At 36.1% G+C, this 26,636-nt stretch overlaps 1 protein-coding gene and 1 long non-coding RNA gene across 2 annotated transcripts in view; one reads left to right on the top strand and one right to left on the bottom strand.

Annotated features, from left to right (window-relative positions):
• Window positions 1-26,636, bottom strand: part of CFAP54 (cilia and flagella associated protein 54) — a 299,509-nt gene that overhangs the window by 101,013 nt on the left and 171,860 nt on the right. The window contains exons 47-49 of the mRNA XM_031939791.1: window positions 23,358-23,480; window positions 16,287-16,343; window positions 10,537-10,741 (exon numbers count right to left, since the gene is read on the bottom strand). Coding sequence (XP_031795651.1) covers window positions 10,537-10,741; window positions 16,287-16,343; window positions 23,358-23,480 — 385 coding nt within the window. The remainder of the gene's footprint in view (window positions 1-10,536; window positions 10,742-16,286; window positions 16,344-23,357; window positions 23,481-26,636) is intronic.
• LOC116419457 lies at window positions 8,757-14,693 on the top strand. The gene is made up of 2 exons (XR_004229772.1): window positions 8,757-9,089; window positions 14,640-14,693. It is a non-coding gene; the product is annotated as an uncharacterized LOC116419457 (long non-coding RNA).

Here is a 26,636-nt window from a genome sequence, read left to right on the forward strand (position 1 = left end):
AGCTTGCATTAGTGATGCTAATAGTAGTATTAGTGCTTCCTATTATTAGTAGTAGCTGTTATTATTGCTGCTATAATTTGTATTAGTGATATAGGAGTTAGTAGTATCAGTAGTCTCTAGTAGTGATAGTAGTTGTTATTAGCAGCAATGGTGGAGTTAATAGTAGTAGTAGTTCTTACTGTAGTTTATATTAATGATGCTAAAAGTTAGTAGTAGCAGTTGTGCCTAGTAGTGATAGAAATTTTAACTAGCAGAACTAATGAAGGTAATAGTAGTAGTAGTTGTTGCCGTAGTTTTTATTACTGATGCTAGTAGTTAATATTATCAGTGGTCTCTAGTAGTGAGAGTAGTTGTTATTAGCAACAATAGTGGTGATAATAGGAGTAGTTGTTGTTGATAAGAGTTTATATTAGTGATGCTAGTAATTAGTAGTATAACTAATCTCTAGTAGTGATACTAGTGGTTACTAGCAGCAGTAGTGGAGATAATATTAGTAGTACATTTTGCTGTAGTTTGTATTAGTGATGTTAGTAGTTTCTAGTAGAGATAGTTGTTACTAGTAGCAGTAGTGGAAACAATAGGAGAAGTAGTTGTTGCTTTAGTTTGCATTAGTGATGCCAGTAGTTAGTAGTATCATTGGTTTCTAGCAGTGATAGTACTGATTACTTGTATCTGTAGGGGAGGTAATAGTAGTAGTTGTTGTTACTAAAGTTTTTATTAGGGATGATAGTAGTTATTAGTATCAGTAGTCCCTTGTAGTGATAATAGTGGTTACTAGTACCTGTAGGGGAGGCTATAGGAGTAGTAATTGCTATTGTAGTTCGTATTCAGGATTCTAGTAGTTAGTAGTATCAGTGGTCCTAGTAGTGATAGTAGTTGTTACTAGTAGCAGTAGTGGAGACAAGAGTAGTAGCAGTAGTTACTGTTATTGATGCTGTAGTTTGTATTAGTGATGCTAGTAGTTAATAGTATCAGTGGGTCCTAGTAATGATAATAGTTGTTACTAGTAGAAGTAGTGGAGGTAATAGTAGTAATTATTGTTGCTGAAGTTTATATTAGAGATGCTAGTAGCTGGTAGTATCAGTGGTGTCTAGTAGTGAAAGTAGTTGTTATTAGCAGTAATAGTAGAAATAATAGTAGTAGTATTTGTTGCTATAGTTTGTATTAGTGATGCTAGTAGTAAGTGGAATGAGGAGTCTCTAGTAGTGATAATAGTTGTTACCAATAGCAGTAGTAGAGGTAATAGTATAGTAGTTGTTGCTAAAGTTTGTAGTAGTTAGTAGTATCACTAGTCTCAAACAGTAATAATAGTTGTTACTAGTAGCAGTAGTGGAGACAATAGTAGAAGTAGTAGTAGTTATTGTTGCTGTAGTTTGTATTAGTGATGATAGTAGTTATTAGTATCAGTAATCTCTAGTAGTGATACTAGTAATTACTAGTAGCAGTAGTGGAGGCAATAATAGTAGTAATAGTAGCTGTTGTTGATGGAGTTTATATTAGTGATGTTAGTAGTTAGTAATATCAGTAGTCTCTAATAGGGATACTATTTGTTACTAGCAACAGTAATAGAGATAATAGTAGTAGTAGTTTTTGCTGTGGTTGGTATAAGTGATTCAACCGGTTAGTAGTATAATTAGCTTCCAGTAGTGATAGTAGTAGTTACTAGTAGCTGTACAGGAGGCAATATTAGTCATAGTTGTTGCTATAGTTTGTTGTTGGTTGCTGTAGTTTGTATTAGTAATGCTAGCAGTTAGTAGTATCAGTGGTCCTTGTAGTTATAATAGCTGTTACTAGTAGCAGTAGTGGAGGCAATACTAGAAGTAGTACTAGGTGTTGTTGCTGCTCTAGTTTGTATTACTGATGCTAGTAGTTAGTATCAGTAGTCTCTACTTGTAATAACAGTTGTTATTAGCAGCAATAGTGGAGTTAATAGTAGTAATATTTGTTGTAGTTTATATTAGTGATGCTTGTAGTTAGTAGTATCAGTAGTCTCTAGTAGTGATAGTAATTACTAACAGCAGTAGTGGAGATAATACTGTGATGCTAGTGATGCTAGTAATTAGTAATATCAGTGGTCTTAGTAGTGATTGTAGTTGTTACTAGTAGCAGTAGTGGAGACAATAGTAATAGTCATTGTTGTAGTTGTATTATTGATGCTAATAATATTATCAGCAATCTCTAGTAGTGATAGTAGTTGTTTGTAGCAGCAGTAGTGGAGACAATAGAAGTAGTATTAGTTGTTGCTTCAGTGGGTATTAGTGATATTTATATAGTGTATTAATGATGCTAGTAGTTAGTACTATCAGTGGTCCTAGTAGTGATAATAGTTCTTACTGGCAGCAGTAGTGGAGGCAATAGTAGTAGTAGTAGTTGTTGTTGTTGCTTTAGTTTGTATTAGTGATGGTAATAATTAGTAATATCAGTGGTCCTAGTAGTGATAGTAGTTGTTACTAGTAGCAGTAGTGGAGGCAATAGTAGTAATAGTTGTTGTTGTTGCTGTAGGCTGTATTACTCATATTTATATAGTGTATTAGTGATTCTAGTAATTAATAATATCTGTGGTCCTAGTAGTGGTAGTAATTGTTACTAGTTGGAGTAGTGGAGGCAATAGTAGTAATAGTAGTAGTAGTAGTAGCAGTAGCTTGTGTAGTTTGTATTAATGATTATAGTAATTAGTAGTATTACTAGTCTCTAGTAGTGATATTAGTTGTTACTCCCAGCAGTAGTGGAGATAATGTGGTAGTTGTTGATGTAGTTTGTATTAGTGATGCTAGTAGTTAGTAGTTTCAGTGATCATACTAGTGATAGTAGCAGTTAATAGTAGCAGTAGTGGAGGCAATACTATAGTAGCTGTTATTGTAATTTGTATTCGTGATGGTAGTAGTTAATTGTATCAGTTGTCTCTAGTAGTGATAGTTATTACTAACAGCAGTAGTGGACATAATAGTAGTAGTAGTTGTTACTGTAGTTTGTATTAATTATGCTAGTAGTTAGTAGTATCAGGAATTTCTAGTAGTGATAGTAGTTTTTACTAGTAGTAGTAGTCAAGGCAATATTAGTAATAGTAGTAGTACTTGTTGCTGTAGTTTGTTTTAGTGATATTTATATAGTACATTAGTTGTGCTAGTAGTTAATAGTATCAGTATTCTCTAGTAGTGATAGTAGTTGTTACTAGCAGCAGTAGTGGAGGCAATTGTAGTAGCAGTAGTAGTTGCTGCTGTAATTTGTATTAGTGTTACTAGTAATTAGTAATATCAGTGGTCCTAGTACTGATAGTAGTCATTACTAATAGCAGTAGAGGAGGCAGTAGTGGAGGCAGCAGCAGCAGCAGTAGTAGTAAGTGCTGTAGTTTGTACTAATAATGCTAATAATTAGTAGGTCTCTAGTAGTGATAGCTGTTCCAAGTAGTGGTAGTGGAGGTAATAGCAGTAGTAGTTGTTGTTGTAGTTTGTATTGGTGATGCTAATTTAGTAGTATCAGTAGTCTTGAGTAGTGATAGTAGTTGTTTGTAGCAGCACTAGTGGAGATAATAGTAGTAGTAGTACTTGCTGTAGTTTGTGTCAGTGATGCTAGTAGTTACTATTATCAGTGGTCTCTAGTAATGATACTACTTGTTACTAGCAGCAGTAGTGGAGGCAATAGTAGTAGTGGTAGTTGTTGGTGCTTTAGTTTGTATTAGTGATGGTGATAATTACTAATATCAGTGGTCCTTGTGGTCCTTGTAGTGACAGTAGTTGTTACTAGTATCAGTAGTGGAGGCAATAGTAGTAGTAGTAGTAGCAGTAGTTGTTGCTGTAGCTTGCATTAGTGATATTTATATAGTGTATTAGTTATGCTAGTGGTTAATAGTATCAATGGTCCTAGTAGTTATAGTAATTGTTACTAGCAGCAGTAGTGGAGGCAATAGTAGTAGTGGTAGTTGTTGGTGCTTTAGTTTGTATTAGTGATGGTAATAATTACTAATATCAGTGGTCCTTGTAGTGACAGTAGTTGTTACTAGTATCAGTAGTGGAGGCAATAGTAGTAGTAGTAGTAGTTGTTGCTGTAGCTTGCATTAGTGATATTTATATAGTGTATTAGTTATGCTAGTGGTTAATAGTATCAGTGGTCCTAGTAGTTATAGTGATTGTTACTAGCAGCAGTAGTGGAGGCAATAGTAGTAGTAGTAGTTGTTGCTGTAGGTTGTATTAGGGATTCTAGTAACTATAATATCTGTGGTCCTAGTAGTGGTATTAGTTGTTACTAGTTGGAGTAGTGGAAGCAATAGTAGTTAGTAGTAGTAGTAGTTGTTGTTGTTGTACTTTGTATTAGTGATGCTAGTAGTTAGTAATATCAGTAGTCTCTAGTAGTGATATTAATTGTTACTAGCAGCAATAGTGGAGATAATAGTTGGGGTAGTGCTTGCTGTATTTTGTATTAGTGATGCTAGTAGTTAGTAGTTTCAGTGGTCACAGTAGTGATAGTAGTAGTTAATAGTAGCAGTAGTGGAGGCAATACTAGTAGTAGTTGTTGCTGTAGTTTGTATTAGTTATGCTAGTAGTTAATTGTATCAGTTAGTGGACGTAATAGTAGTTGTTGCTGTAGTTTGTATTAGTGATGCTAGATCACTGTTCTCTAGTAGTGATAGTTGTTACTAGCAGTAGTAGTGGACGTAATAGTTATAGTAATTGTTGCTGTAGTTTGTATTAGTGATGATGATAGTAGTTAGTTATCAGTAGTCTCTAGTAGTGATATTAGTTGTTTCTAGCAGCAGTCGTGGAGGTAATAGTAGTAGTTGTTGTTGTTGTAGTTTGTGTTATTGATGCTAGTAATTAGTAATATCAATAGTCCCAATGAAGATAGTAGTTGTTACTAGTAGTAGTAGCGGAGACAATAGTAGTAGTAGTAGTAGTTGTTGTTGTTGTTGCTGTAGTTTGTATTAGTGATATTTATAAGTGCATTAGTTGTGCTAGTAGTTAATATTATCAGTAGTCTTTGGTAGTGATAGTAGTTGTTTCTAGCAGCAGTAGTGGAGGCACTTGTAGTAGTAGCAATAGTTGCTACTAGTAATTAGCCATATCTGTGGTCCTTATAGTGATAGTAGTTGTTTTTAGCAGCAGTAGTGGAGACAATAGTAATAGTATTACTTGTTGTTGTAGTTTGTATTAGTGGAATTTATAAAATGTATTAGTCATGCTAGTAATTAGTAATATTAGTGGTCCTAGTAGTGATAGTAGTTATTACTAGTAGTTTAGTGGAGGCAGTAGTAGTAATAGTAATAGTAGCAGCAGTAGGTGGTGCTGTAGTTTGTACTAGTGATGCTAATAATTAGTAGTTATCAGTGATCTCTAGTAGTGATAGTTGTTACTAGTAGCCGTAGAGGAGGTAGTAGTAGTTTGTATTAATGATGCTAATATTTAGTAGTATCATTAGTCTCTAGTAGTAATAGGAGTTGTTTGTAGCAGCAGTAGTGGAGATTATAGTAGTAGTAGTAGTTGCTGTAGTTTGTATTACTGATGCTAGTAGTTAGTAGTATCAATAGCCTCTAGTAGTGATAGAAGTTGATAATAGCAGTAGTGGAGGCAATAGTAGTGGTAGTAGTAGCAGGAGTTGCTGTAGTTTGTAAATTAGTGCTAGTAGTTAGTACTATCAGTGGTCTCTAGTAGTGATATTAGTTGTTACTAGTAGCAGTAGGGGAATCCATAGTAGTAGTAGTAGTAGTAGTAGTAGTAGTAGTAGTAGTAGTAGTAATAGTAGTAGTAGTAGTAGTTCCTGTAGTTTGTCTTAGTGATCCTAGTAGTTAGTAGTATCAGTAGTCTCTAGTAGTGATAGTAGTTGTTAAAAGTAACAGTAATGGAGGCAATAGTAATAGTAGTTGTTGCTGTAGTTTGTATTAGTCATTGTAGTAATTAGTAATATCTATGGGTCCCAATTGTTATTAGTAGCAGTAGTGGAGTCAATAGTAGTAGTAGTTGTTGTTGCTGTAGTTTGTATTAGTTGAATTTATATAGTGTATTAGTGATGCTAGTAATTAGTAATATCAGTGGTCCTAGTAGTGATAGTAGTTGTTACTAGTAGCAGTAGTGGAGATTATAATAGTAGTAGTTGCTGTAGTTTGTATTAATGATGCTAATAGTTGGTAGTATCATTAGTCTCTAGTAGTGATAATAGTTGTTTGTAGCAGCAGTAGTGGAGATTATAGTAGTAGTAGTAGTTGCTATAGTTTGTATTACTGATGCTAGTAGTTAGTAGTATCAATAGCCTCTAGTAGTGATAGTAGTTGATAATAGCAGTAGTGGAGGCAATAGTAGTGGTAGTAGTAGCAGGAGTAGGAATAGAAGTAATTACTAGGAGGAGGAGGAAGAGGAGGACGAGTAATGGTCAACAGTACCAACAGCTTGCATATATATTGAACTTTGACAAATATTCCCTCATTGTATCCTCACAACAAACCTCAAAGTTAGGTGCTATTTTTTCACTATGTTACAAAAGAGGAAACTGAGGCAGAAAGCTGTCAGGTGATCCTTACCCAAGGTCACAGAGCTAGTCAGTGTCGGGGGTTGCTAAAACCTCCAGTCTGCTGTTAAATCTGCCTGCTACAAGTCTCTTTCCTTTCCAGTCCATCCTCCCCTCAATCGCCAAAGCGAATTTCCTAAAACACAAGGTCCAAGCCACGTCACTCTCCTACTCAATATTTCAGTTTCCTGCCACCAGCTCCAAGGTCAAATACAAAGCCTTCTACTTGGTGATCAAAGCCCCTCTGCCAGCACCACTTTTCAATTTTCTCATGCCTTGAACCCTAGATAGACCCTGGGATCCTCCTTGTCCAGGAAGCAGATTCCACACTCCTCCTGGCTTGGGGAATTTTCTCTAGCTTTCCCCCACGCTCAGAATGCTCTCCCTCTGTCTCCCCTTGCTGGCTTCCTTCGTGTCCTAGTTAATCCTACTTTTCATGGGAAGCCTGTATTAACCCCCCCCCCTAATTCTACTGCTTTCCCTCTGGTGATTATTTCCTTTTCATTCAGTATTTGGCTTATTTGTGCAGAGCCATCTGTCTCTTCCTTTACATTGTAAGCTCCTTGAGAGCAGGGACTGCCTTACACCCCTAACTCTTAGCACAGTGCCTGGTATATAGTAGGCACTCAATCCATGGTTATTGACTGATTAATGGGTCCAAACCCAGGTTTTCCTGATTTCTAGTTCAATCTGCCACCCAGTGTCTTCTTTCTCTTTCTCTGTATGCCCAGTGGCTGCCATAAGTAGTCACAATGGTGTATGAAGGTAAAGCAATGGCACTCCCACAGGATGTCAGTGCTAGCCATCCAAGGATGACCATTAAATAAAGAAGCTTAAACTCTAGACATGGGTCTTTGCTCCTTCTCAGGGTACATGGCTCAATAACTCTCCTAGATTAAAGCTCACACCCTCAAGACTTTTTCTTCTCTGGTGTTCTGTGACTGGCAGGGTCCTCCAACAACTTCTCAACACCATAAATCATCATTTGGGAGAAAGGGGCAATAGACTCAATGGCCAGACCCCGCCAGGAAAGCCTGCTACCCTCATCTCTCCCTTCCTTCCATTCAAGCATCTGCCTAATACTGGCTGCCTTTGACCCCCTGATTTTTGATTTCAAGTGGGGAGTCAATCTGAGACATGGAACCCTTGCAACCTAAGCATTAGCATCTATGATTATTAGTATTTTTTTTCTTTTTACCAAAATGACATCCGTGACATTTTTATTAATCATGAAATACAACCATAGTCCTCTTAATGTCATTGATTTGTTCAAAGAAGACATAGTGTCGTAAAGGGCTGTTCCATAGAAAGCTTATTACACATGGAGCACATCATACCAGGGTTTGTTTATATAATAGCTTATGTTTTTCACTATCTGGAAAAAAAACAGCATTAGTTTCTATGTTATCAGTTATCAGGCCTTCAGAAAAAATCTTTTCAAATTATATCTCATTTAAATAATTTCATTTTAAAACAGCTAATTTCTACTCCCTTTTATGTGAAAATTCATTCTGTAATGTGGTAGGGAATTTTCTAATTCCAGCACAAATTCACATGTTTAATATAAACTAAAAATAGTTGCTGATTGCTACAGAGATTTTACAAAGTTCAATAAATGAAAACCAATTTAATAGTCACTAAATTATGGCAAAAGCTCACTAATTTTTTAAAACTAATTGACCCATCTGATTTGGCAAAAAGTCTAAATTATGGAATATTTGAAAAGAAGTACAATTTTATTACCTTCAATAAGGTACTAAGTCTAAGCTAACAAAATGTTACTTAGAGAGATTTTTATTAAAGAATTGAGGAGAATATTTTAAATTAGCTTATCAATTTTAAAGAGATGAGTATTTCCAAAGTACTTGGAAGTTTCAAAAAAAGTTTCTTCTCCTAAGTGATTTCAAATAGTCTGTTATTTTGCTTTCTCTATTGACCTTAGAATAACTGAAAGCTCAGTAATTTCCCAAATGCAACTAAGCCTGTTCTCTTATCAGCCAATACCCCACTCAATTTATTCATTTGTCTTTGTTGAATATCTGTCCAAAATATATTTTGATTTATACAGGATGTGGTAGGAAAAATGGGGCCAGCTCAGACCCGGGGTTTGAATCTCACCTCTGACACTTATTAGCTCTGTCAGTCTTAAAAAGTCACTTTACCTTTCGAACCCTCAGTTTCCTCATCTGCAAAGTGGGAATAACAATACTCGCAGGAATAATGAATATCTTCAAGCACGTTTTACATTATACCTTTACTATTATTGCTGATGAGTAGATTTCATGGACTTCCCATCAAAGGGCCTCCCATAACCCTGAGGAATTAAAAAGGGCATAGGGCCTAAAAGTCAGGGTGGAAATATACCATGTAGCAAGTAGCCTATAGCACATCATCCTCGCTAGCAAAAGGAGATGGATGTGTCATCATACCAGTCATAAAGCGGGGGTGAGGAGCAACAGGTGAATGGTCAATGGGACATTGTGTGCTCATGAAATGTTAGGCTGCTTAGAGGAAAGCTTTCTTTTCTAAGAGGAATATATAAGAAGAAAGGAAGAGAAAAGCTGGGAAGATTTGCATAGGTTGCAGATTGCAAGGTGGGAATCCCTGCACTGGTGAGACCAGAGTCCTGAGTAGCTCTCTTCTTCATTGATGGCAATGAAAGGAGGGAGGAAGGGACAGAAGGTGGAAGGGAGGGAGGGAAGGAGGAAGAGAGGGAGGGAAGAAGGAAGGAAAGGGAAGGGAAGGAAGAAGGGAAAGGAAGGAAGAAGGGTAGGGAAGGAAGAAGGGAGAGAAGGAGGGCAAAACAAAAGAGAGGAAAGACAAAGGCAGAGAGAGGGAGGGAAAGAAGAAATGGGGGAAAGGAAGAGAAGAGAGGCATTTATTCGGATGGAATAAATCGGATGGAGTCCAATAGAGTCAGATGGAAAGGTCGCATAAACCTTAGGTTGCAATTGTTGAACCCTATCCTATGATGGTGTCAACTATTTTCCAAATTCTAATTTGGAAAAGTAGAGACTCTAAATTAGACTCTATTATTTAGATTAGAATCAATTAGAATTAGAATATAAAGAATAAATTAGAATCTACTATTAGAGTCTAAAGACTCTAAAATGTGAATTCATGAAATGTTGCCATATTTTTAAAAAGTAAACTGAAAATAAATTCCCTGATCACCACAGTCTTAAACTCTGAAACACCATCTTCCAAAAACCATCCAACATTATGTATTCTTATGGATCATATCCTCCCAGGAGGGAAAAATATATTTCATTTTAGAAATATAATTTTATTTACATGGATTCAAAATATTTGTCAGCTATCCTGTGTGCCTAGCTGTATATTTGCAATATCCTCTGCACAATGCTTGGCACATAGTGGTCACTATATAATATATCATCTTAGTAGCTCTCTTCTTTATTGATGGCAATAAAGGGAAGGAGGAAGGGACAGGTGGAAGGAAGGGAGAGAAGGAAGAAAGATAGGAGGGAGGAATGAAGGAAGGGAGGGAGGAAGGTCACTTAGGAGGAGTGGTCACTATATAAATATTGATATTATACCTAAGATAGAGGTCATAAGTCACAAGTTAAGAATGGATCTGAGAAGTCATTTAGTCCTATCCAGATCCTGTAAGTAGTGAGTGACTGAGCTAAGATTGGAATCCAGCTCCTCTAATCCCCAAATACAGCTTTCCTGACACTACTCACACAATGCTCCCTTCTCCATCCCTGCCACTACTTCACCGGCCCATCTAGTGCTACAACAATGGAACATCATTTTCTTCCTTAAGGAGTAGCAGAGACTTGCTCCTGACTTCCCCCTTGCTAACCACTAAAGAGATGATCCATAGAGAAATCACCCCAAATAGACTCTGAAAAGAAATCACCTCAAATAGACTCTGAGAGAAATCACCCCAAATATGCTCTGAGAGAAATCACCCCAAATATACTTTGAGAGAAATCACCCCAAATAGACTCTGAGAGAAATCACCCCAAATATACTCTATCTAAGGAGACTGAGTAACAGTTCCCCATCTGAGATTACCTTTGTTTAACACGATCTGGATTTTGCTTCTTTCGGAACCATCTTGGAAGAATGATTTCACATCACTTTCTGGCAGGCAATTTATTGTTGCTGCCAGACTGATGAAAAAGCGCATTTTGACCAAAGTAAACTTATAGTTTAAGGCTGGATGGCAGAGTGTAGTCGCACATCCGGGGTGGCCTCGATTCAATAAGTCTTCCAGGGCCTACAGAGAATTGTGAACGAGAATGAGTAAAGCATCATTTTGGACATTATCGGTTTCATTCCTTGATGAAAATAGGACAGAAGAAATATCACTCTCTGCCTCTCCCTAATATTGTGCCTGCTACCCAAGACTAGCCAGGGCATAAAAGGAGAATTTTTATTGAAAATACGCCGTCACCAAAGGGATGCTCTGTTGATTCTTCATTGATCAACTGTGAAGTTCTATAATCCAGCAACAGAAGAGATGCCATGGAATGGTATTGCACAATGGCATGGAGGAAGCCTCATCCCCATCAGCAGATGGTCCTATACCACATGTATGGGCAAACACTCCAAGGAGGGTCCACAGAGGGGCCCGGGAAGATGAAGAACAGTATTTATAGAGAGCTTTAAAAATGTGCCCATTATATACTTCAACAACAATACTATATGATGACCAGTTCTGATGGATCAGGCCATCCTCAGCAACGAGATCAACCAAATCATTTCTAATGGAGCAGTAATGAACTGAACTAGCTATGCCCAGAAAAAGAACTCTGGGAGATGACTAAAAACCATTACATTGAATTCCCAATCCCTATATTTATGGACACCTGCATTTTTGATTTCCTTCACAAGCTAATTGTACAATATTTCAGAGTCTGATTCTTTTTCTACAGCAAAATAACGTTTTGGTCAGGTATACTTATTGTGTATCTAATTTATATTTTAATATATTTAACATCTACTAGTCATCCTGCCATCTAGGGGAGGGGGTGGGGGGGTAAGAGGTGAAAAATTGGAACAAGAGGTTTGGCAATTGTTAATGCTGTAAAGTTACCCATGTATATATACTGTAAATAAAAGGCTATTAAATTAAAAAAAAAATCTGGGAGGGAAAAGGAAGAGCAATAATTATCATGGAATATGAAGAAATGAATGAAAGAAAATGCATTTATTAAGGGCTCATCATGTGTAAAGTATGAGGATGCAAATAGAAAAAGAAATAAGAAGTTTAATGATAGCAATGGTGATTCAATCAACTAAAATTAGTTAATGCCCACCTACTATGTGCCAGGTACTATACTGTTTGTCATACAATGATAGAAGTGAAATATTACCTATCTCAGAGATAGCTTATGTTCTGTCACTAATGAAACAGCTAGGTGGCATAATGGATAGAAAGCACGGGACCTAAATTCAAATCCTTTCTCTGATATTTTCCTAGCTATATAATCCTGTAGAAATTGTTTATGCTGCTTGCCTCAGTTTCCTCATTTGTAAAAATAGAAATAAGAAGTAGCAGCTAATTCTTGGTTATGTGAAATAATATTTATAATAAGAATTTTGTAAATAATAAGCACTTTATAAATAATGTTTGTAATACTTTATAATTTTTAAAGTGCTATATAAATATTAGCTATTAATAATGCAGTCGTGTTAATATAGTATGTTCTTAGTGAAACAGGTCCTATTCCAATTCCCATTTTATACTCTTCACTTTCAATCAGTTTGGAACATGATGTTCCTCCCAGAATAAAGTAAATTTCTGAAAATCTCAAAAAAAAAAATGTGCCCAGGGCTTAATATATATGGTTTTATTTGCTCTCTACAGCTGAGGATACTGGGAGTATTTAACCTAGAGAAGAGAAGATGGGGGTGATGAAGGGTTGTCATGTGGAAGGGGAATGAGACGAATGGGCCTATATTCCTGAATCAATGAAAGCTCTTCTCTGTGTCAGATACTGGGGAGAGAAAAAGAAAAATCATTGTGGTCCCTGCTCTCAAGGAGCTGGGTCACATTTGAGAGAAGATACTCTGTTTGAGAGGGTGGAACTCAGATCAATGACTATCAATGTAGATAGAAAGAGACAGTTTCAGTTCAACATAAGGAATCCATTCTGAACAATAAGAGCTAATGGGCTTATCTGAAAAGTAATGAGCTCCCCATCGGTGAAGGTTCTCATGAAGAGACTTGTGACTACTTGTCTGGAAGCAGACACAGAAGGGCTCAGTTGAGTTAGGTGACTTCCCATGTCCCTTCCAGCCAAGATGCTGACATCTTGATGTCAGGTGAGGTTGTGTAGAAGGTAATGCCTATCTCAAAAGAGCATTTTCTGCCCTTTCCTCTCACTCGAGATCCACCAGCTCCCTTATCACTCCATTTCAGTCCTTGTTTTTGCCAAGCTCTGAGACATCCTGATCCCTCCAATTCTCAATTTTCATGACCTCCGTATCTACTCTACCTCTGTTCTACCCAGGGATTATCATCTATTAAGCATTCCCCAATTCTTGTGCTTTCCTATCAAGACCCAGAACTCTGAAAAACCCCTTTTGTTCTTTTACCTCTCTTACCACTTGGATGCTCCAAACTTGGTCCCCTGTTTTCCCTCTTCATCTTCCTTTTCCTTCATAGTCTTTGCCACACAAATCTCTCCTCTCCTCTCTCTCCTCTTACACAAATCGTCTTGTTAACCCCTGCTGTCCCTATTCGGTACAAGCCCATCCCTGGGTAACTGCCATTCTTTGCCTTCTCTTCTCCTATATTTGAGCCACATGGCACTGCTGGAATAAATTACAAATCACAAAACTATTCTGATTGAATGCATATCAAAAGTTATATTAGCTAATCCCCCTTCATGACTGCTCTTCTCTGTTGCATGCACACAGAATTTGTTAGAAATGTCTCATAACACTTTATCTGGGCCTCCTCCCTCCCCTCCCACCTGCCTCTCTTTGCACTTGCTACATCTTAATTGCCTTGTGTCATATTTACTGGTGTTTATATGTTTTTCCTTCTCAATACATTAGAAGCTTCTTGAGTTTGCTTTTGTATATATCATGCTTAAGTCTAATACCTTGTATTTCTTAAGTGTCTATTAAAATAACTTGAACCCAAATGAATGGAACTGTTGAATTTGGAGTGGATTAGGACTAGGAATTGGCAAGCCCACTGAACTTCTGTCTGCCCCCATGGGGCAATTCATAGAAGCTGCTAGGGCTGGCCTTCAGGGGCATCCAAGTCACTTCCTTAATAGAGGGGTTCTGATCCCTTTTGGGATCATAGCACCAGATTTTGGTGGAGGCTGTCAAAGCCTATGGACCTCTTCTCAGAATCATCTTTATTGTCCACATGCATATTAAATTTCCTTTAGAAATTAGTGAAAATAAAGATAATTTTTTCTTAATAATTCACAGGTACTTCCCATATCCCCCCACGCCTTCCCCAAATAATCCCCCAGATAAAGAAGACTTCTATGATGTCTTCAACAGGTGGTCATCCAATTCTCCTCTAATATCTCATAAGAAGGGCACATGCCAGCTAATACTGAATTAATTCTGCTTCCTTATAGTTTCTATCTCTACTCTTCTGATTGAAAGAGGGCAATTCTTGTTGGCCTTATTATTGCTAGGAAAAAAATGGAAATACTGGACTCACTGCCCAGAAAAATAGGCATTCAGAGTCATTCAGCTAGGTTGGGGTAAGGTAAAGTGGAAGTTCAAAAATCAAAACTCCCTAGGACTCATCTTCTATCTTCTTCAAAGGCTGGATCCCCATCATCAGTAGAGAGATCCCAAAGAGATTCCCAAGTTGGTTGGCTCAGCATTCATATCTATGATATTGATAACTCACTACCAGATTTGGACAAGTTTCAGTAAAGAGAGTACTTTTTTATAACTTTGATGCAATCAGCAATGATAATTATATACAAACACTTAAGGATCAACAGAAGATTACTGAGTAATATTCTTTAATGTTATTTTCCCTCAATGCAAAAAAAAGTGCGATCTAAAAGATATTAAGCAGCCCCCAAAATAGTATTTTAATTAGTTAACTAACGAGTTCATTACTTTGCCATTCTCATTTTATATTAAAAGAAAAAGAGCTGAGTGACATTTCTTTTATATTATTCCTACAGGGGAAAGCAGAAAGAAATGGAAAAGATGACCTGACATTTCTTTCTGAAAGGAAACAAATACTCTTCAGCTTTCTGAGGTCTTAGGACCTTGAATGAAATACAAATGTGTGATTACATCTTCCTAATGCCAGCCCTTTCAGTACAGGCTCCTTGCAGGGAACTCAAGATCCATTTCACATTCTAATGCAAGGGGGGAAAAATGAGGCATCTGAAAATGAAGTCTTCGGAATGAAAGTGAGCAATAAAGGAGGAGATTCATGAAGCTACTTTTATTCAGAGGAAAGTACATTCCTAGCACAAGTTATATGACATGGAAATGAATCATAAATGAATTTGAAAAGAAAGTCTTCTCAAAACTCTTTAAGAAAAGTAAAGAATTTTTTCAAGGGAATAGAACCCAGAAATAATAGAGAAAGATGGTCGCATTATTTGGGGGGCATTTTCCATAGCAAAACAGCATGTCCATTCTATTCTCGATGACTTCCAGTCTATCCATATTCATAAAACAGTTCCATTGGGGCTGAATGTCTTCCTAGACATGTGAATAACTCATCTTTGCTAAGTATGGTCCTTCCATGACATACTGAAATTGCTATTACTGAATATAGATAGAGCTTATTCATCCTTGTTCATGTTGATGGAGGGACTGAGGATGGCACAAAGGCATTTTCTCTGAGTTGATTTGATTCTTTTCACCAGCATTAAGAATTACTAAATGGATGGAATGGGACCCAAGAAACAACTTTCTGCTCTCTGAGAGAAATTTCATGGAAGTTCAAGAATTCTCTTATCATAAGGTATGATTAAAAGACAAAAAAAAAAAAAACTCCCAAATAACCCTGAGGAAGGCAGTCTTCTCAGAACTAGAATGACGGTTAAGAGAAGAAAGGCAGGGAATTTCTAATGGTAGAGCTCTAGCATTAGAATCATTGAGGATATCTGATGAATATCTAATGTGAAATATGAATTTTGATGAGAATATCTGCAGGTATAATATAATGCACATTTATGTACACATATATGTGTATAACTATACATACATACATATATATATATATATATATATATATATATACATGGGTGTGTCAAGTTAAGTCAGGTCAACAAGCATTTATTAATCATGCATTATGATTAATGCATGCAGTGCTGCAGATAAAACCACAAAAAATTGGTCTATTTATTCTCTATATTGCTTGTTTAAATGTATCTTCTTATTATTTCCTCCATGAGACTGTAAGATCTTTGTCTTTTGCTTATTTTTGCATTGCCAGAACTTAGCACACTAACTAGCACATATTAGGCCCTTAGTAAATGTCAATCAACCGCCTGACTTATATTCTTGGCATTCCTGTCTGATTTTGTCTTGAAGTTCTGAGAGAAAGCACAGGTAAGTCAGAAAAGGTAACTCAACCTCACACCTGATACTGGCCAATATCAATGATGATAAGTGATACCATATTGCCTACCTTCTCAAAGGGGGGAGAAAAGGAGCAGGATGGAGGAAGAAAAAATTTTTTTAACAATTTTAAACAATGAATGTTACATTTTTTAATTTAATGAGGAAATATTTAATTAAATACATATTTTTTTAAATGTAAAAATGGTGGCTTTTTAAAATAATGATATACAAAAAGATATTTTACTTACCTGTATATTTCCTTTGGACATATAAAATTTTCCTGTTTCAAATGGCTGTGTGACTGGCTAACAAACAAAATTAGAATTAGTATGAGTTCTTTTTTAAGGTTGGCAGAGTGAATTTAATTGTGTTACTATGGCAATATATTCTATAGTATCTTTTTAAAAGACGGTCCCAGTTGATCCAGGTGTTTCTTACAAACTTTGTACCATCAGTAGCATAACTGTGAATAAAAAGTATTCATCCCTCTCAGGAAGGTGGACAAAGACCTTCCTTCTTCAAGCATAAATTAATCCAAGGAGAAGCCTTCTACAGTATTAGCCAAGAGTCAGGAAAGCAGAGGAGAAAGAGGCCCCTGGGATTGCATTCCACCTCTGATGAGAGCTGCTTGTGTGATCGTGGATGAGTTCAAGTCATTGGGGCCATAGAATCCACATCATTAGAGCTACCAAAAACATTTTTTTGGATTTTTTTCCTTCTTTTATTTGAAAAACCAGAGTAAGAAAAAAAGGAAAACAGAAAAGAAATACAAAACAAAATAAAGCAAAACAAAATGTGCCCAGCAGAACATTAGGGATTCAAAATATATAACAATAAATTACAAGATCAAGAAAGTATACAAGTTAGTAGAAAAAATTATATTCATGAATAACCATTTTTTCTTTACTTTCTTGTAAATTGTTCTTTGGTTCTCTGCTGCTCACCTTACTTTTATTCTTTCCCTCTTCCATCCCCCCCACCATCCCAAGCAAGCTTCATTTAAGAAAAATTAGAAATATATACATACCCATACTCACACCCATACCCATCCCACATATACAGACATGTCTTTACTACCCTTGCTGCCTTTCAATTAAATTCTGCTCCATAATTTATCTTGCTATTACTTAACCTCCTCCCATCCATAGATCCTTCCCTTGTCTTCTTCCCTCATCCTTTGCTTCCCCATTCACCCATCCTTTCCCCCCCTTATTTCTTTATAGATTTTGGAGGTGTTATACTTCATGGCATATATGTAATGTTACCTATTGAACCCATTCCTAATATGAGTAGGTATTCAGAATTATGAGCCCTCCTCCTCCCAATGCCTTTGTGTCTATTCTTCCTCTGCATCTCAGTTGTACAACATGATTGTTATTTTTACCTTAACTCTGCCAATCTTTCTTTTGAGCTACTCTACCAAATTTCCAAGATGGTAGGAAACTAACTCAAGAGTGTTCATCTAACACCCCCCCCCCATTTTACAGACAAGTAAACTGAGGTCCATAATGGCTCAGTGAACTGTCCAACCAAGGTCACATAGTTAACTATTTATCAAACCAAGACTATTTTTCCTCTCCGTTCACTGAAATACAAAATACTGGAGACAGACGGGAGCTCAGAAATCTTTCTAGCTAAACCCAACCATACACAAGAATCCCTTCTATGGTACAGATGATGGGAAGTAATTAGCTTTTATTTAAAGACCTTCAGTGAGGAATGGCCCAATCTCTTTTGAGTTAACCCATTCCATATCTGAATAGTTCTAATTATGACCAAGATTTTCCTGACATCAGGCCTACAATATGTTTTTCCGTTAATTTTTACCTTGCTTCCTAGTGCTGCCCAAGCAGTATAAACTGACCCTTTCTTTTTCATGATCCCTCATCTCTTCTCCAGAAGAACTATTACTAGCTCCTTGAGGACTGCAGTTCTTGAACTTTTTTAGGACCCATTTACAACACTTTTAAAAGTTATTGAGAATTGTACTCCCCACTCTTCAAAAGGCTTTTATTTATGTGAACTTTGTGTATTGATATTAACTAAGCTAGGAATTTAAATATCTTAGATTTATTCTGAAAAGAGTTTGTCCTTGCAAACTCCCTGAAAGGGTCTTGGGGACCCCAAAGAGAAGTAGCCTGTGGAATATGCTTTGAGGACCACTATTCAAGGCCATTTATCTTCTGGACTGTCCTTCTCTGGATGTGCTCTGGCTGATCAATGCCTTTCCTAAAATGCATCAGAACACAACTATCTATATAAAGTCTCATTAGGGTAGAGGGATCCCTGGACCTGGATATGATACCATGCTTCTCTTAATCCATTTTTAAAACTGTATTAACCTTCTCAGCTGCCATATCTTACTCTACTAGTCCACACTTTATTTTTTACTTAACCTGTCTGAGTCTCAATTTGCTAAACAGCAAAACAGGGATAATTCTGGTTGGACAATCCAATTCACAAAGTCATTGTGAAATTAGATGAAAATCTCTGTATGACACATTGTCCCAATAAACCTTGTATAAGCATGTTATTGTTATCACTGCTGATGAATCAGAGGAAAGAGGAAGAGGAGGAAGAAAAGGAGGAAGAGAAAGAAGAAAAGGAAGAAGAGATGAAGAAGAAAGGAGGAGAAAGAGAAAAAGGAGGAGAGAAAAAGAGGAATACAGAACTGCTGAGAAACCAAGCAGAATGATCGCAAGAAGACAGGATTGGAATGATAGTACAGAGGATAAAATGGTTGAACAGGGGAATTTATTTCAAAGTGTCCTTCGAAGAGAAAGGACAGGGGAACAGGGAGTTTGGGGCAGTTGGGATCCTGGTAAAAGAAAGAAAGCCCAGGAGAGTAGTTAACTTTGAGAACCACTCAAAGAAGGATTTACAAGGAAGACAAGAGGTTTTGTACCCAGTCTACTGGGCTTGAAGTAGGCATGCTTTTTACACAGTAAGGGACCTGGGTCTGGATAAAGGAAGAGAGAGAAAATAGAGAAAGGATTTTGTAATCATTTATTCAGATATTTTAAGTTAGTCTAATTGGCTTTTTAAAATGGGTCATGAAGAATCGGAAATAACTCAGAAACAATTGAAACCAAAAATTAGTTAAAACATGTTGCTAAAAATGCTTGTGTTAAAGGGTTTGATCTTCATTTGGGCCACTTAGCTTGATTTCATGTCATATTTAAAAAACTGGGCCTCAGATACCAACTGAGACATACAGAAAAAGATCATATAAGAGATAAATGGAGAGACAGTGAATGAATCAATAAAAAGTACTAAGAATAAAGCAAAGGGGGAAAAAAGCCCTGAAGGCTGCTAAATGACCCAATGGATAGAACTCTACACTTACAGTCACAAAGACCTGATTTGAAGTCATATCTTAGAACTCAGTTGTGTAATCTTGTGACCAAGTCATTTAACCTCTGTCTATCTGTTTCCTCCTCTTTAAAATAGAAATAATAATAACTCCTACCTCCCAGAGTTGTTACTAAGATCTGAGAATATAATGGTTATAAAGTGCTTTGCAAATCTTAAAAATTCTACTTGTTACTATTTTTGATGGTGAGTCAATACATCATCTTCAAGTATGAAATAGAGTTTTTGATCTCTGAGAGTGGGGAGCTAAGTGAATGAACAGATATGAAGCAAGACTAAAGACTGAATGAATATTAGAGGACATGTCTTTTGTCATGGAGCAAGCAAAGTGGAGACTCAGAGGAGCATGAAGAAAACCAAGACTTTATAGCATCAAGAAGATTGCATAAATGTGTGTCAAAGCCCGGGCACAAAGAACAATAAGCAAAGATAGAGAGAAAACTTTAGATTCAACCATCAGGAATGAAGAGTTAATTCTCTCTGGAAGAATGATTTCAGTACAGCAATAATAAAAGGATCAAATAAGGTTTGGAGAATTTAAAAAAAAGGCATTTCAATAATCAAGACAGACCAAGCAAAAGCAAAAAATAGATGTAATAAAAAGAGATAAGGAAGGAAATTGCATCTTGTTAAAGGGTACCATAGAAAATGCAGTAATATCAATATTAAACATATATGCATCAAATAATAAACATATTCCAATATAAACTGATAAAAAAAGCTTTGTAAATAATAACAGTAGATAATATCTATTTAAGATTTTATGGTTTAAAACCTCAATCCAATGAGATGCATATTTTAAGTTTTATTAGCCCCATTTTACAAATGAGGAAATTGAATCTCAAAGAAGTACCCAGGTCACAGATAATACTGAGTGGTAGTGCAGGGATATAAACCTAGATCTTTAGACATCAATTTCTGAACTCTTTTTTATCACAACTCAATTGATACCTAACCATTTCCATTGACCTATAAATGTGCTTGATCCCACCTGTATTTTCATATTTTACTGTGATACCTCACCCCCACGCCCATTTCATCACTCTAGCAGACTACATTCTTTCCCAAAGCATTAAGCAATGAAATAAAACTTATGGCAAAAGCAGTCAGAGTCCCAATTATTGTGAAAAACAAAGCAAAAGAAAATGCAAAGAGGCAGGATACTTTAATTTTCTTTGAGCTCTACTTTGATTTAATTTAGACCTAGATACAAAAACCATTCTTTCTGGGGTTACTTTAAGCACTCAGTTCAATTCCTTAGCACAGAATAAGGAAAGCTAGGTAAAATTATCTCTGAATGGACAGAAATTTTGAATTAAATTGGAAAAAGTGGAAGGAAATGCTTTCTTTACAGAAAATGAAGAAATTAGAGATGAAAAAGGAACACACAGATCTTACTCTTTAATAGTATTAATCAAAGCAAGAAATTAGAAGAGATTAATTTTTATTAGGGTCACACTCTTTAAAAGAGGATTCCTAACATTACCCAAAATTGGGTATATATTAAAAATGAAACCTCTCATCGTTGTTGTAATAAAAATAACTGCAGATTAACAAGGCCACTGAAATTTAATTTCATTTTACTCTAAGCATTTCCTCTAAATTGTGATAACAATTGTGCTACTATGAATATGCTGAGAAGCATGGGAAGACTGATATGAACTGATGCAGAGAGAAATAAGAATCAGGAAAACAATATACACAGTGGTCACAATCATATAAATACAAAGAACTGATGCAGAGAGAAATAAGAATCAGGAAAACAATATACACAGTGGTCACAATCATATAAATACAAAGAACCACCACCACAAAATAATCAAAAGGGAATGTTATGACATTAGAACGGCTAACCTTAGCCCCAAAGAAGAGATATAAAAATAGACCTCCCTTGTTTCTTTGAGGAGGTGGGAAACTATGAATGTGGAACACCACACATGATTTTGGACTTTTTTTTGCTATTTACTTTTGGGGGGAATTTTTGTTAAATGATTTTTGTCTCTTTATTTTTACTCTGTATTATATATAAAGGATGAGTCTCTAGGGGGGGAAGGAGGATTCATTGGGAAACAAGAATGATAAAAAAAAATCAAAAGCTATCAATGTACATTTATTCAAAGAAAAATAAAAATTTCTTTTGTTTATACTGTCTACATTCCCCACTAGACACATCCTGACATATGGGCCCAGGGCCCATCCACTGTCATAATCCCATTGCCCCTATATTACATGGGAGTTGCCAAACATACTTAGAACTAAAAAGATGAATCACACTGATAAGCAGCCTATACTTATTATCCAAAGATTTAGGGGAACTGGCCATCCCCCGTCACCTTAATTAATGAACATCATTTACGGCAGACTTATGTTAACTCCAGTAACCTGACCAGTTCCTGGAGTACACATATCCTTCTAAAGGAATAAACAAAGGTACACTATAGTGGGCCTCTTGCAATAGAACATCCCTGTACTTAAGGGGGGCTGCTCTGTTTCAAGGGTCATATATCAAATGAGAACATTTAGTGGAGTGCCTTCTTCTTAACCTATAAAAACCCCTTAGTGGAAAAGGATTTTGAGAACTCAGTTAGGAAGTTTGGTGCTACCTGCCTAAGAGCCTCCCTCTTGAGACTCTTGACTAGCTGTGTCCCAGGTTCTCCCAGCTTAAGAAATTCAGATGTTGGTGCTTCCTTGTAGTGGTGATGATGTATGTTGTATGTTGTCTGTTTCTTATATTATCTTGGCAATCACTGTGTTTGTTAATTGTGCATTACTTTTATGCTATAAGTTTCCTCTTTTCTTATAGCTGGTTTAAATCTGAGCAGTAATAAATTTCTATATTTCATCAATTTAAATCTGTGCCTGTTGAATGCAAATTCTGAACCTAAATTAATCCTGCACTTTGACACATATTGTAACCTTGACCAGGTCAGGTAACACAGCATCTCTCTCAAATTAACTTGCAGCCAATTGCTAACCTGCCTTGGGAGCCATTTCCTCACCTGGAAGTTTCCTACAACCATGAGCAAATATAGATCTAGTCTCTCCCCCAATTCTGTTTATGCCTGGACAAAGACCTCACACTTAAAGCATCTACAAATGTGATTCTTAGCCCCCTCAATAACACCACTGTCAGTACCTTGCAAGGGAAAAGTAGATCGAGAAGATTGATGACAGCCACTTTTCTTTGATTTTCTTGAGTTCCAATGGCTAAAGAAGTCATAATCTAAGGACCAATCCAATGGTGATGAGCGCCTCTATTGGTATCTAGGTTGTTCCTCAGATCAAATGACTGATCTCATCTATTATCAGGGCTTTCCTGCCAGGTGGGCCCCATCAGAATTTATGCTCTGTTAGTGTTACCATATAAAACCCAGGCTATATATCATGTTTCAATGAGGCTTACACCACTAGGGACCTGTAGAATAATTGGTAATTAATTAAACAATCAGAATAAGCACAGAAACATGGCCTAGGGAGTGTGCAGGAAGATAGTATATGCCATGAATCATTTTCTTCAAATGAGTCAAATTGATGAAAACTGGATTATTGATGACTTTCAGCATCCTACACATAGCCTCAACTGCTTTCCCCACCCCACTTTTCTAAATCTTTGATTTTGTAGCAGTCATCCAGAGGCTACAGATGTCTTAATGAAGTCAAATCACAATGACAACCTATTTCCATTGACTGGACTGCCATTACATAGGAGCTTGCTCTAACTCTTAAGGTCACTGTGGATCAAATCATGTCACCCAAATAGCACCATCCTGAGCAGGATGATCTCCTGCCAAAATTAGTGGCTGTCAGTGTTTGTCCCCTAGTCCCCATCTTGTAAAAGGTCTCCTATCCCTTTATATTCACAAGAACAACTTGATGACTTTCCTTAGATTTTAGTAGGAAAAACTTTAAAGGTAAAAATATGATTTTAATTAACCTTGAAGACTTACCTTAGTTTTCCCCCAATTTTTGGAACCTGTAAGGGTGGTACAGAAGCTGCCTTTTCCAGGACAAAGATTATATATTTCATTATAAGCTTCAGAAAGTAATCCTAAGTCAATAAGGACTTCAATCTTTAAACAGAAGAAAAGAAAAAAATGAGACTTTGAAACTGCTCACATTAAGCTACAATAATGAAAAGAAATGGGGTCAAATATCTCTGAACTCAGGATTATGCTGATTAACACTGGTAATCTCAGATAAAATAATAAAAATATATATTATATCTGTAGAAGAAGACAAAGAAAATGACAAATGGGAGAAGAATAAAGTGAGACAGAAAAGCTAATCAATGACCAATAGACAAAATTTGATGTCCTGGAAAAGTAACTAGAGTTGGAATCAAAAGATCAGAACTTGAATTCTAATTCTGTCACTTAATAATGATATAAAATATGACAACTCACTTAAAATCTCCAGGTTTCAGTTCCTATGTCTGACCCAAAAAAGATAATAATGTAAGTCTTCTGTTCACCATGGATTTCTGGGAAGACCAAATGATGCATATTGAGGGAAATCATGCAAAGGAGGTCTTATCATCATTACTGTCAATACATATGTGTAATCCAGAAAGGTTCACTTCCCATAATATCACTGGGGTACTTCTCTTGCCCTATTCTGGCTCCTACTCAACTAGGTTTGTCAATACTCAAAACTGCAATTGATACTTTTTTATAACCTAAGAACTCAAGCAGGGGGTATTTCATCGAGTACTTGCATGATAAATGACTGAGGAAGAGGAGAAAGTTAATCCAGAAGAAGACAAATGATCAAGTGTGGAAGACTTAGCTACTTTGATCAAGACAATTCCAAAGGATCCATGATGAACAAAGTTTTCCACCTCCAGTCAGAGAACACCATGAACTCCAAGTGCATACTGAAGCATATTGTTTTTCACTTTATGTTTCTTGGAGATTTTTTGAGTGCATGTTTTCTTTTGTGACAAGACTAATATGGAAATGAGTTTGGCATGATTTACCTTCTTACAGGGTGAAAGAGAAAGATAATTTGGAATTCAAAACTTTAAAATTTTAATGTTAAAAATTTTTAATGTATTTGGGAAATAGTGAAATAAAAATAATTTTTAAAAAAGAAGAATCATCTAAAAATTTGATTATTGTAGAAAATTCTAAGCTTACTAAAATCAAGAAAATATATGTTCAGCATTAATACATTGTTGGTGGAGTTGTGAACTGATTCAACCATTCCAGAGAGCAATTTGGAACTATGTCCAAAGGGCTATCAAACTGTGTGCATACCCTTTGATCCAGCAGTGTCTCTACTGGGCCTGTATTCCAGAGAGATCGTAAAAAGGGGAAAAGGAGTTACCCACGTGTGTAAAAATGTTTGAGCACCCCTTTTTGTAGTGGTAAGAAACTGGAAACTGAGTGGATGCCCATCAGTTGGGGACCGGCTGAATAAGTTATGGTATATGAATGTTATGGAATATTATTGTTCTATAAGAAACAATCAGCAGGATGATTTCAGAAAGGCCTGGAGAGACTTATATGAACTGATGATATGTGAAATGAGCAGAACCAAGAGAACATTATACATGGCAACAATAAGATTATACAATGACCAATTCTGATGGACATGGCTCTTTTTAAAAATAAGATGATTCAGACCATATCCAATGGTCTTGTGATAGAGAAAGCCATCTGCATTCAGAGAGAGGACTGTGGGGACTGAGTGTGGATCACAACACAGTATTTTCACTTTTTTATTGTTGTTGTTTGCTTGCATTTTCTTTTCTTTCTCTTTTTTTTCTTTTTTTGATCTGATCTGGCTTTTCTTGTGCAGGATGATAATTGTGGAAATATGTTTAAAAGAATTGCACATGTTTAATATATTGGATTACTTGCCATCTACAGAAGGGGTTGGGGGGAAGGGAGGAAGAAAGGAGAAAAAAATCTGGAACACGAAGCTTTGCAAGGGTGAATGTTGAAAATTATCTATGCATATGTTATGAAAATAAAACAATTTAAAATGAAATATGTGTGTATGTGTGTATGTCCAGGACTAAACTATTCAAACATAGTGCCTCGATTCCCTGCTTTATTTGAATTATATATTTACATAAATCATGATATTATCTAGTTCTTTTCAGTTGACAATATAGCATTGAGGACTAATTACTGGAATTTGAACTGGGAAAATATGGATCTATATCTCAAAATATTTATTCTCTCTGTGACTCAGAGGGAGTCATGTAACTTTTTTAGCCTATTTTATCATTTGTTAGAATGTTAAAAGTTAATATCTGTTATGATAACAAAACTTACTTAACAAAGTTGTTGTAGGGATTCAATGAAATGATGTATGATGCATTTAAATGGCATAAACATCTGGGGTCAGAAATCCAGATTTGGATTCAAATCCAGCCTCATACATTTCCTAGCTGTGTGATTTTAGGCTCTTCATTTAACTTTTGTTTACCTCTCTTTGCTCATCTGTAAACTGGGGACAATAACAGCATCTACCTTCCCAGGTTGATAAGATAAAATAGAATATTTGTAAAGGGCTTTGCAGAGAATTTGGAGTTAGGAAGTCCAGAGATTTGCTTTTTCTAAACAAAACTAAGTCATTATTAAAGCTTCCCCACAAATTTCAATGATACCATAAAGTCCTATGTAAAAATACTATTATTATGTTGTTTTTATTATTGTTGTTTAGTAGTTTTCAGTTGACTTTGGGATCTCATTAGGGGTTTTCTTGGCAAAGAAGCTCAAGAGGTTTGCCATTTCCTCCTACAGAAATTTTTCAGATGAGGAAACTGAGGCAAACAGGATTAAGGGACTTGTCTAGGGTCATACTGCTTATTAAGTATCTGAGATCATATTTGAATTTAGGTCTTTCTGATTCCAGGATTGGCACTCTCTTCCTGTTATTATGTAAAGAGATTCATAAAACCTAAGGAGCTATATAAATGTGCCTAGTTATATTTTCCTATATAATAGTTAAAATAATTTGAAATTTAATTTTAGTTCTTTTCAAATTACATACCAAGAAGTGTTAAAATTTTTTGTGGTTTTGTTGTTGCATTTTAAGTTCCAAGCTCTCTCTCCCTTTTTCTCTACCCTACACTAGAAATGGCCTCTATTAGATGACATATATAAATATATAAAACACTGTGCATACTTCTATTTATCAGTTTTGACTCTAGAGCTGAATAGCAACTTTCTTTATAGTTGATTTGAATATTTATAATACTTAGAATAGCTTATTTT

Source organism: Sarcophilus harrisii, chromosome 5, assembly GCF_902635505.1.
Source record: "Sarcophilus harrisii chromosome 5, mSarHar1.11, whole genome shotgun sequence".
Taxonomy (NCBI): domain Eukaryota; kingdom Metazoa; phylum Chordata; class Mammalia; order Dasyuromorphia; family Dasyuridae; genus Sarcophilus; species Sarcophilus harrisii.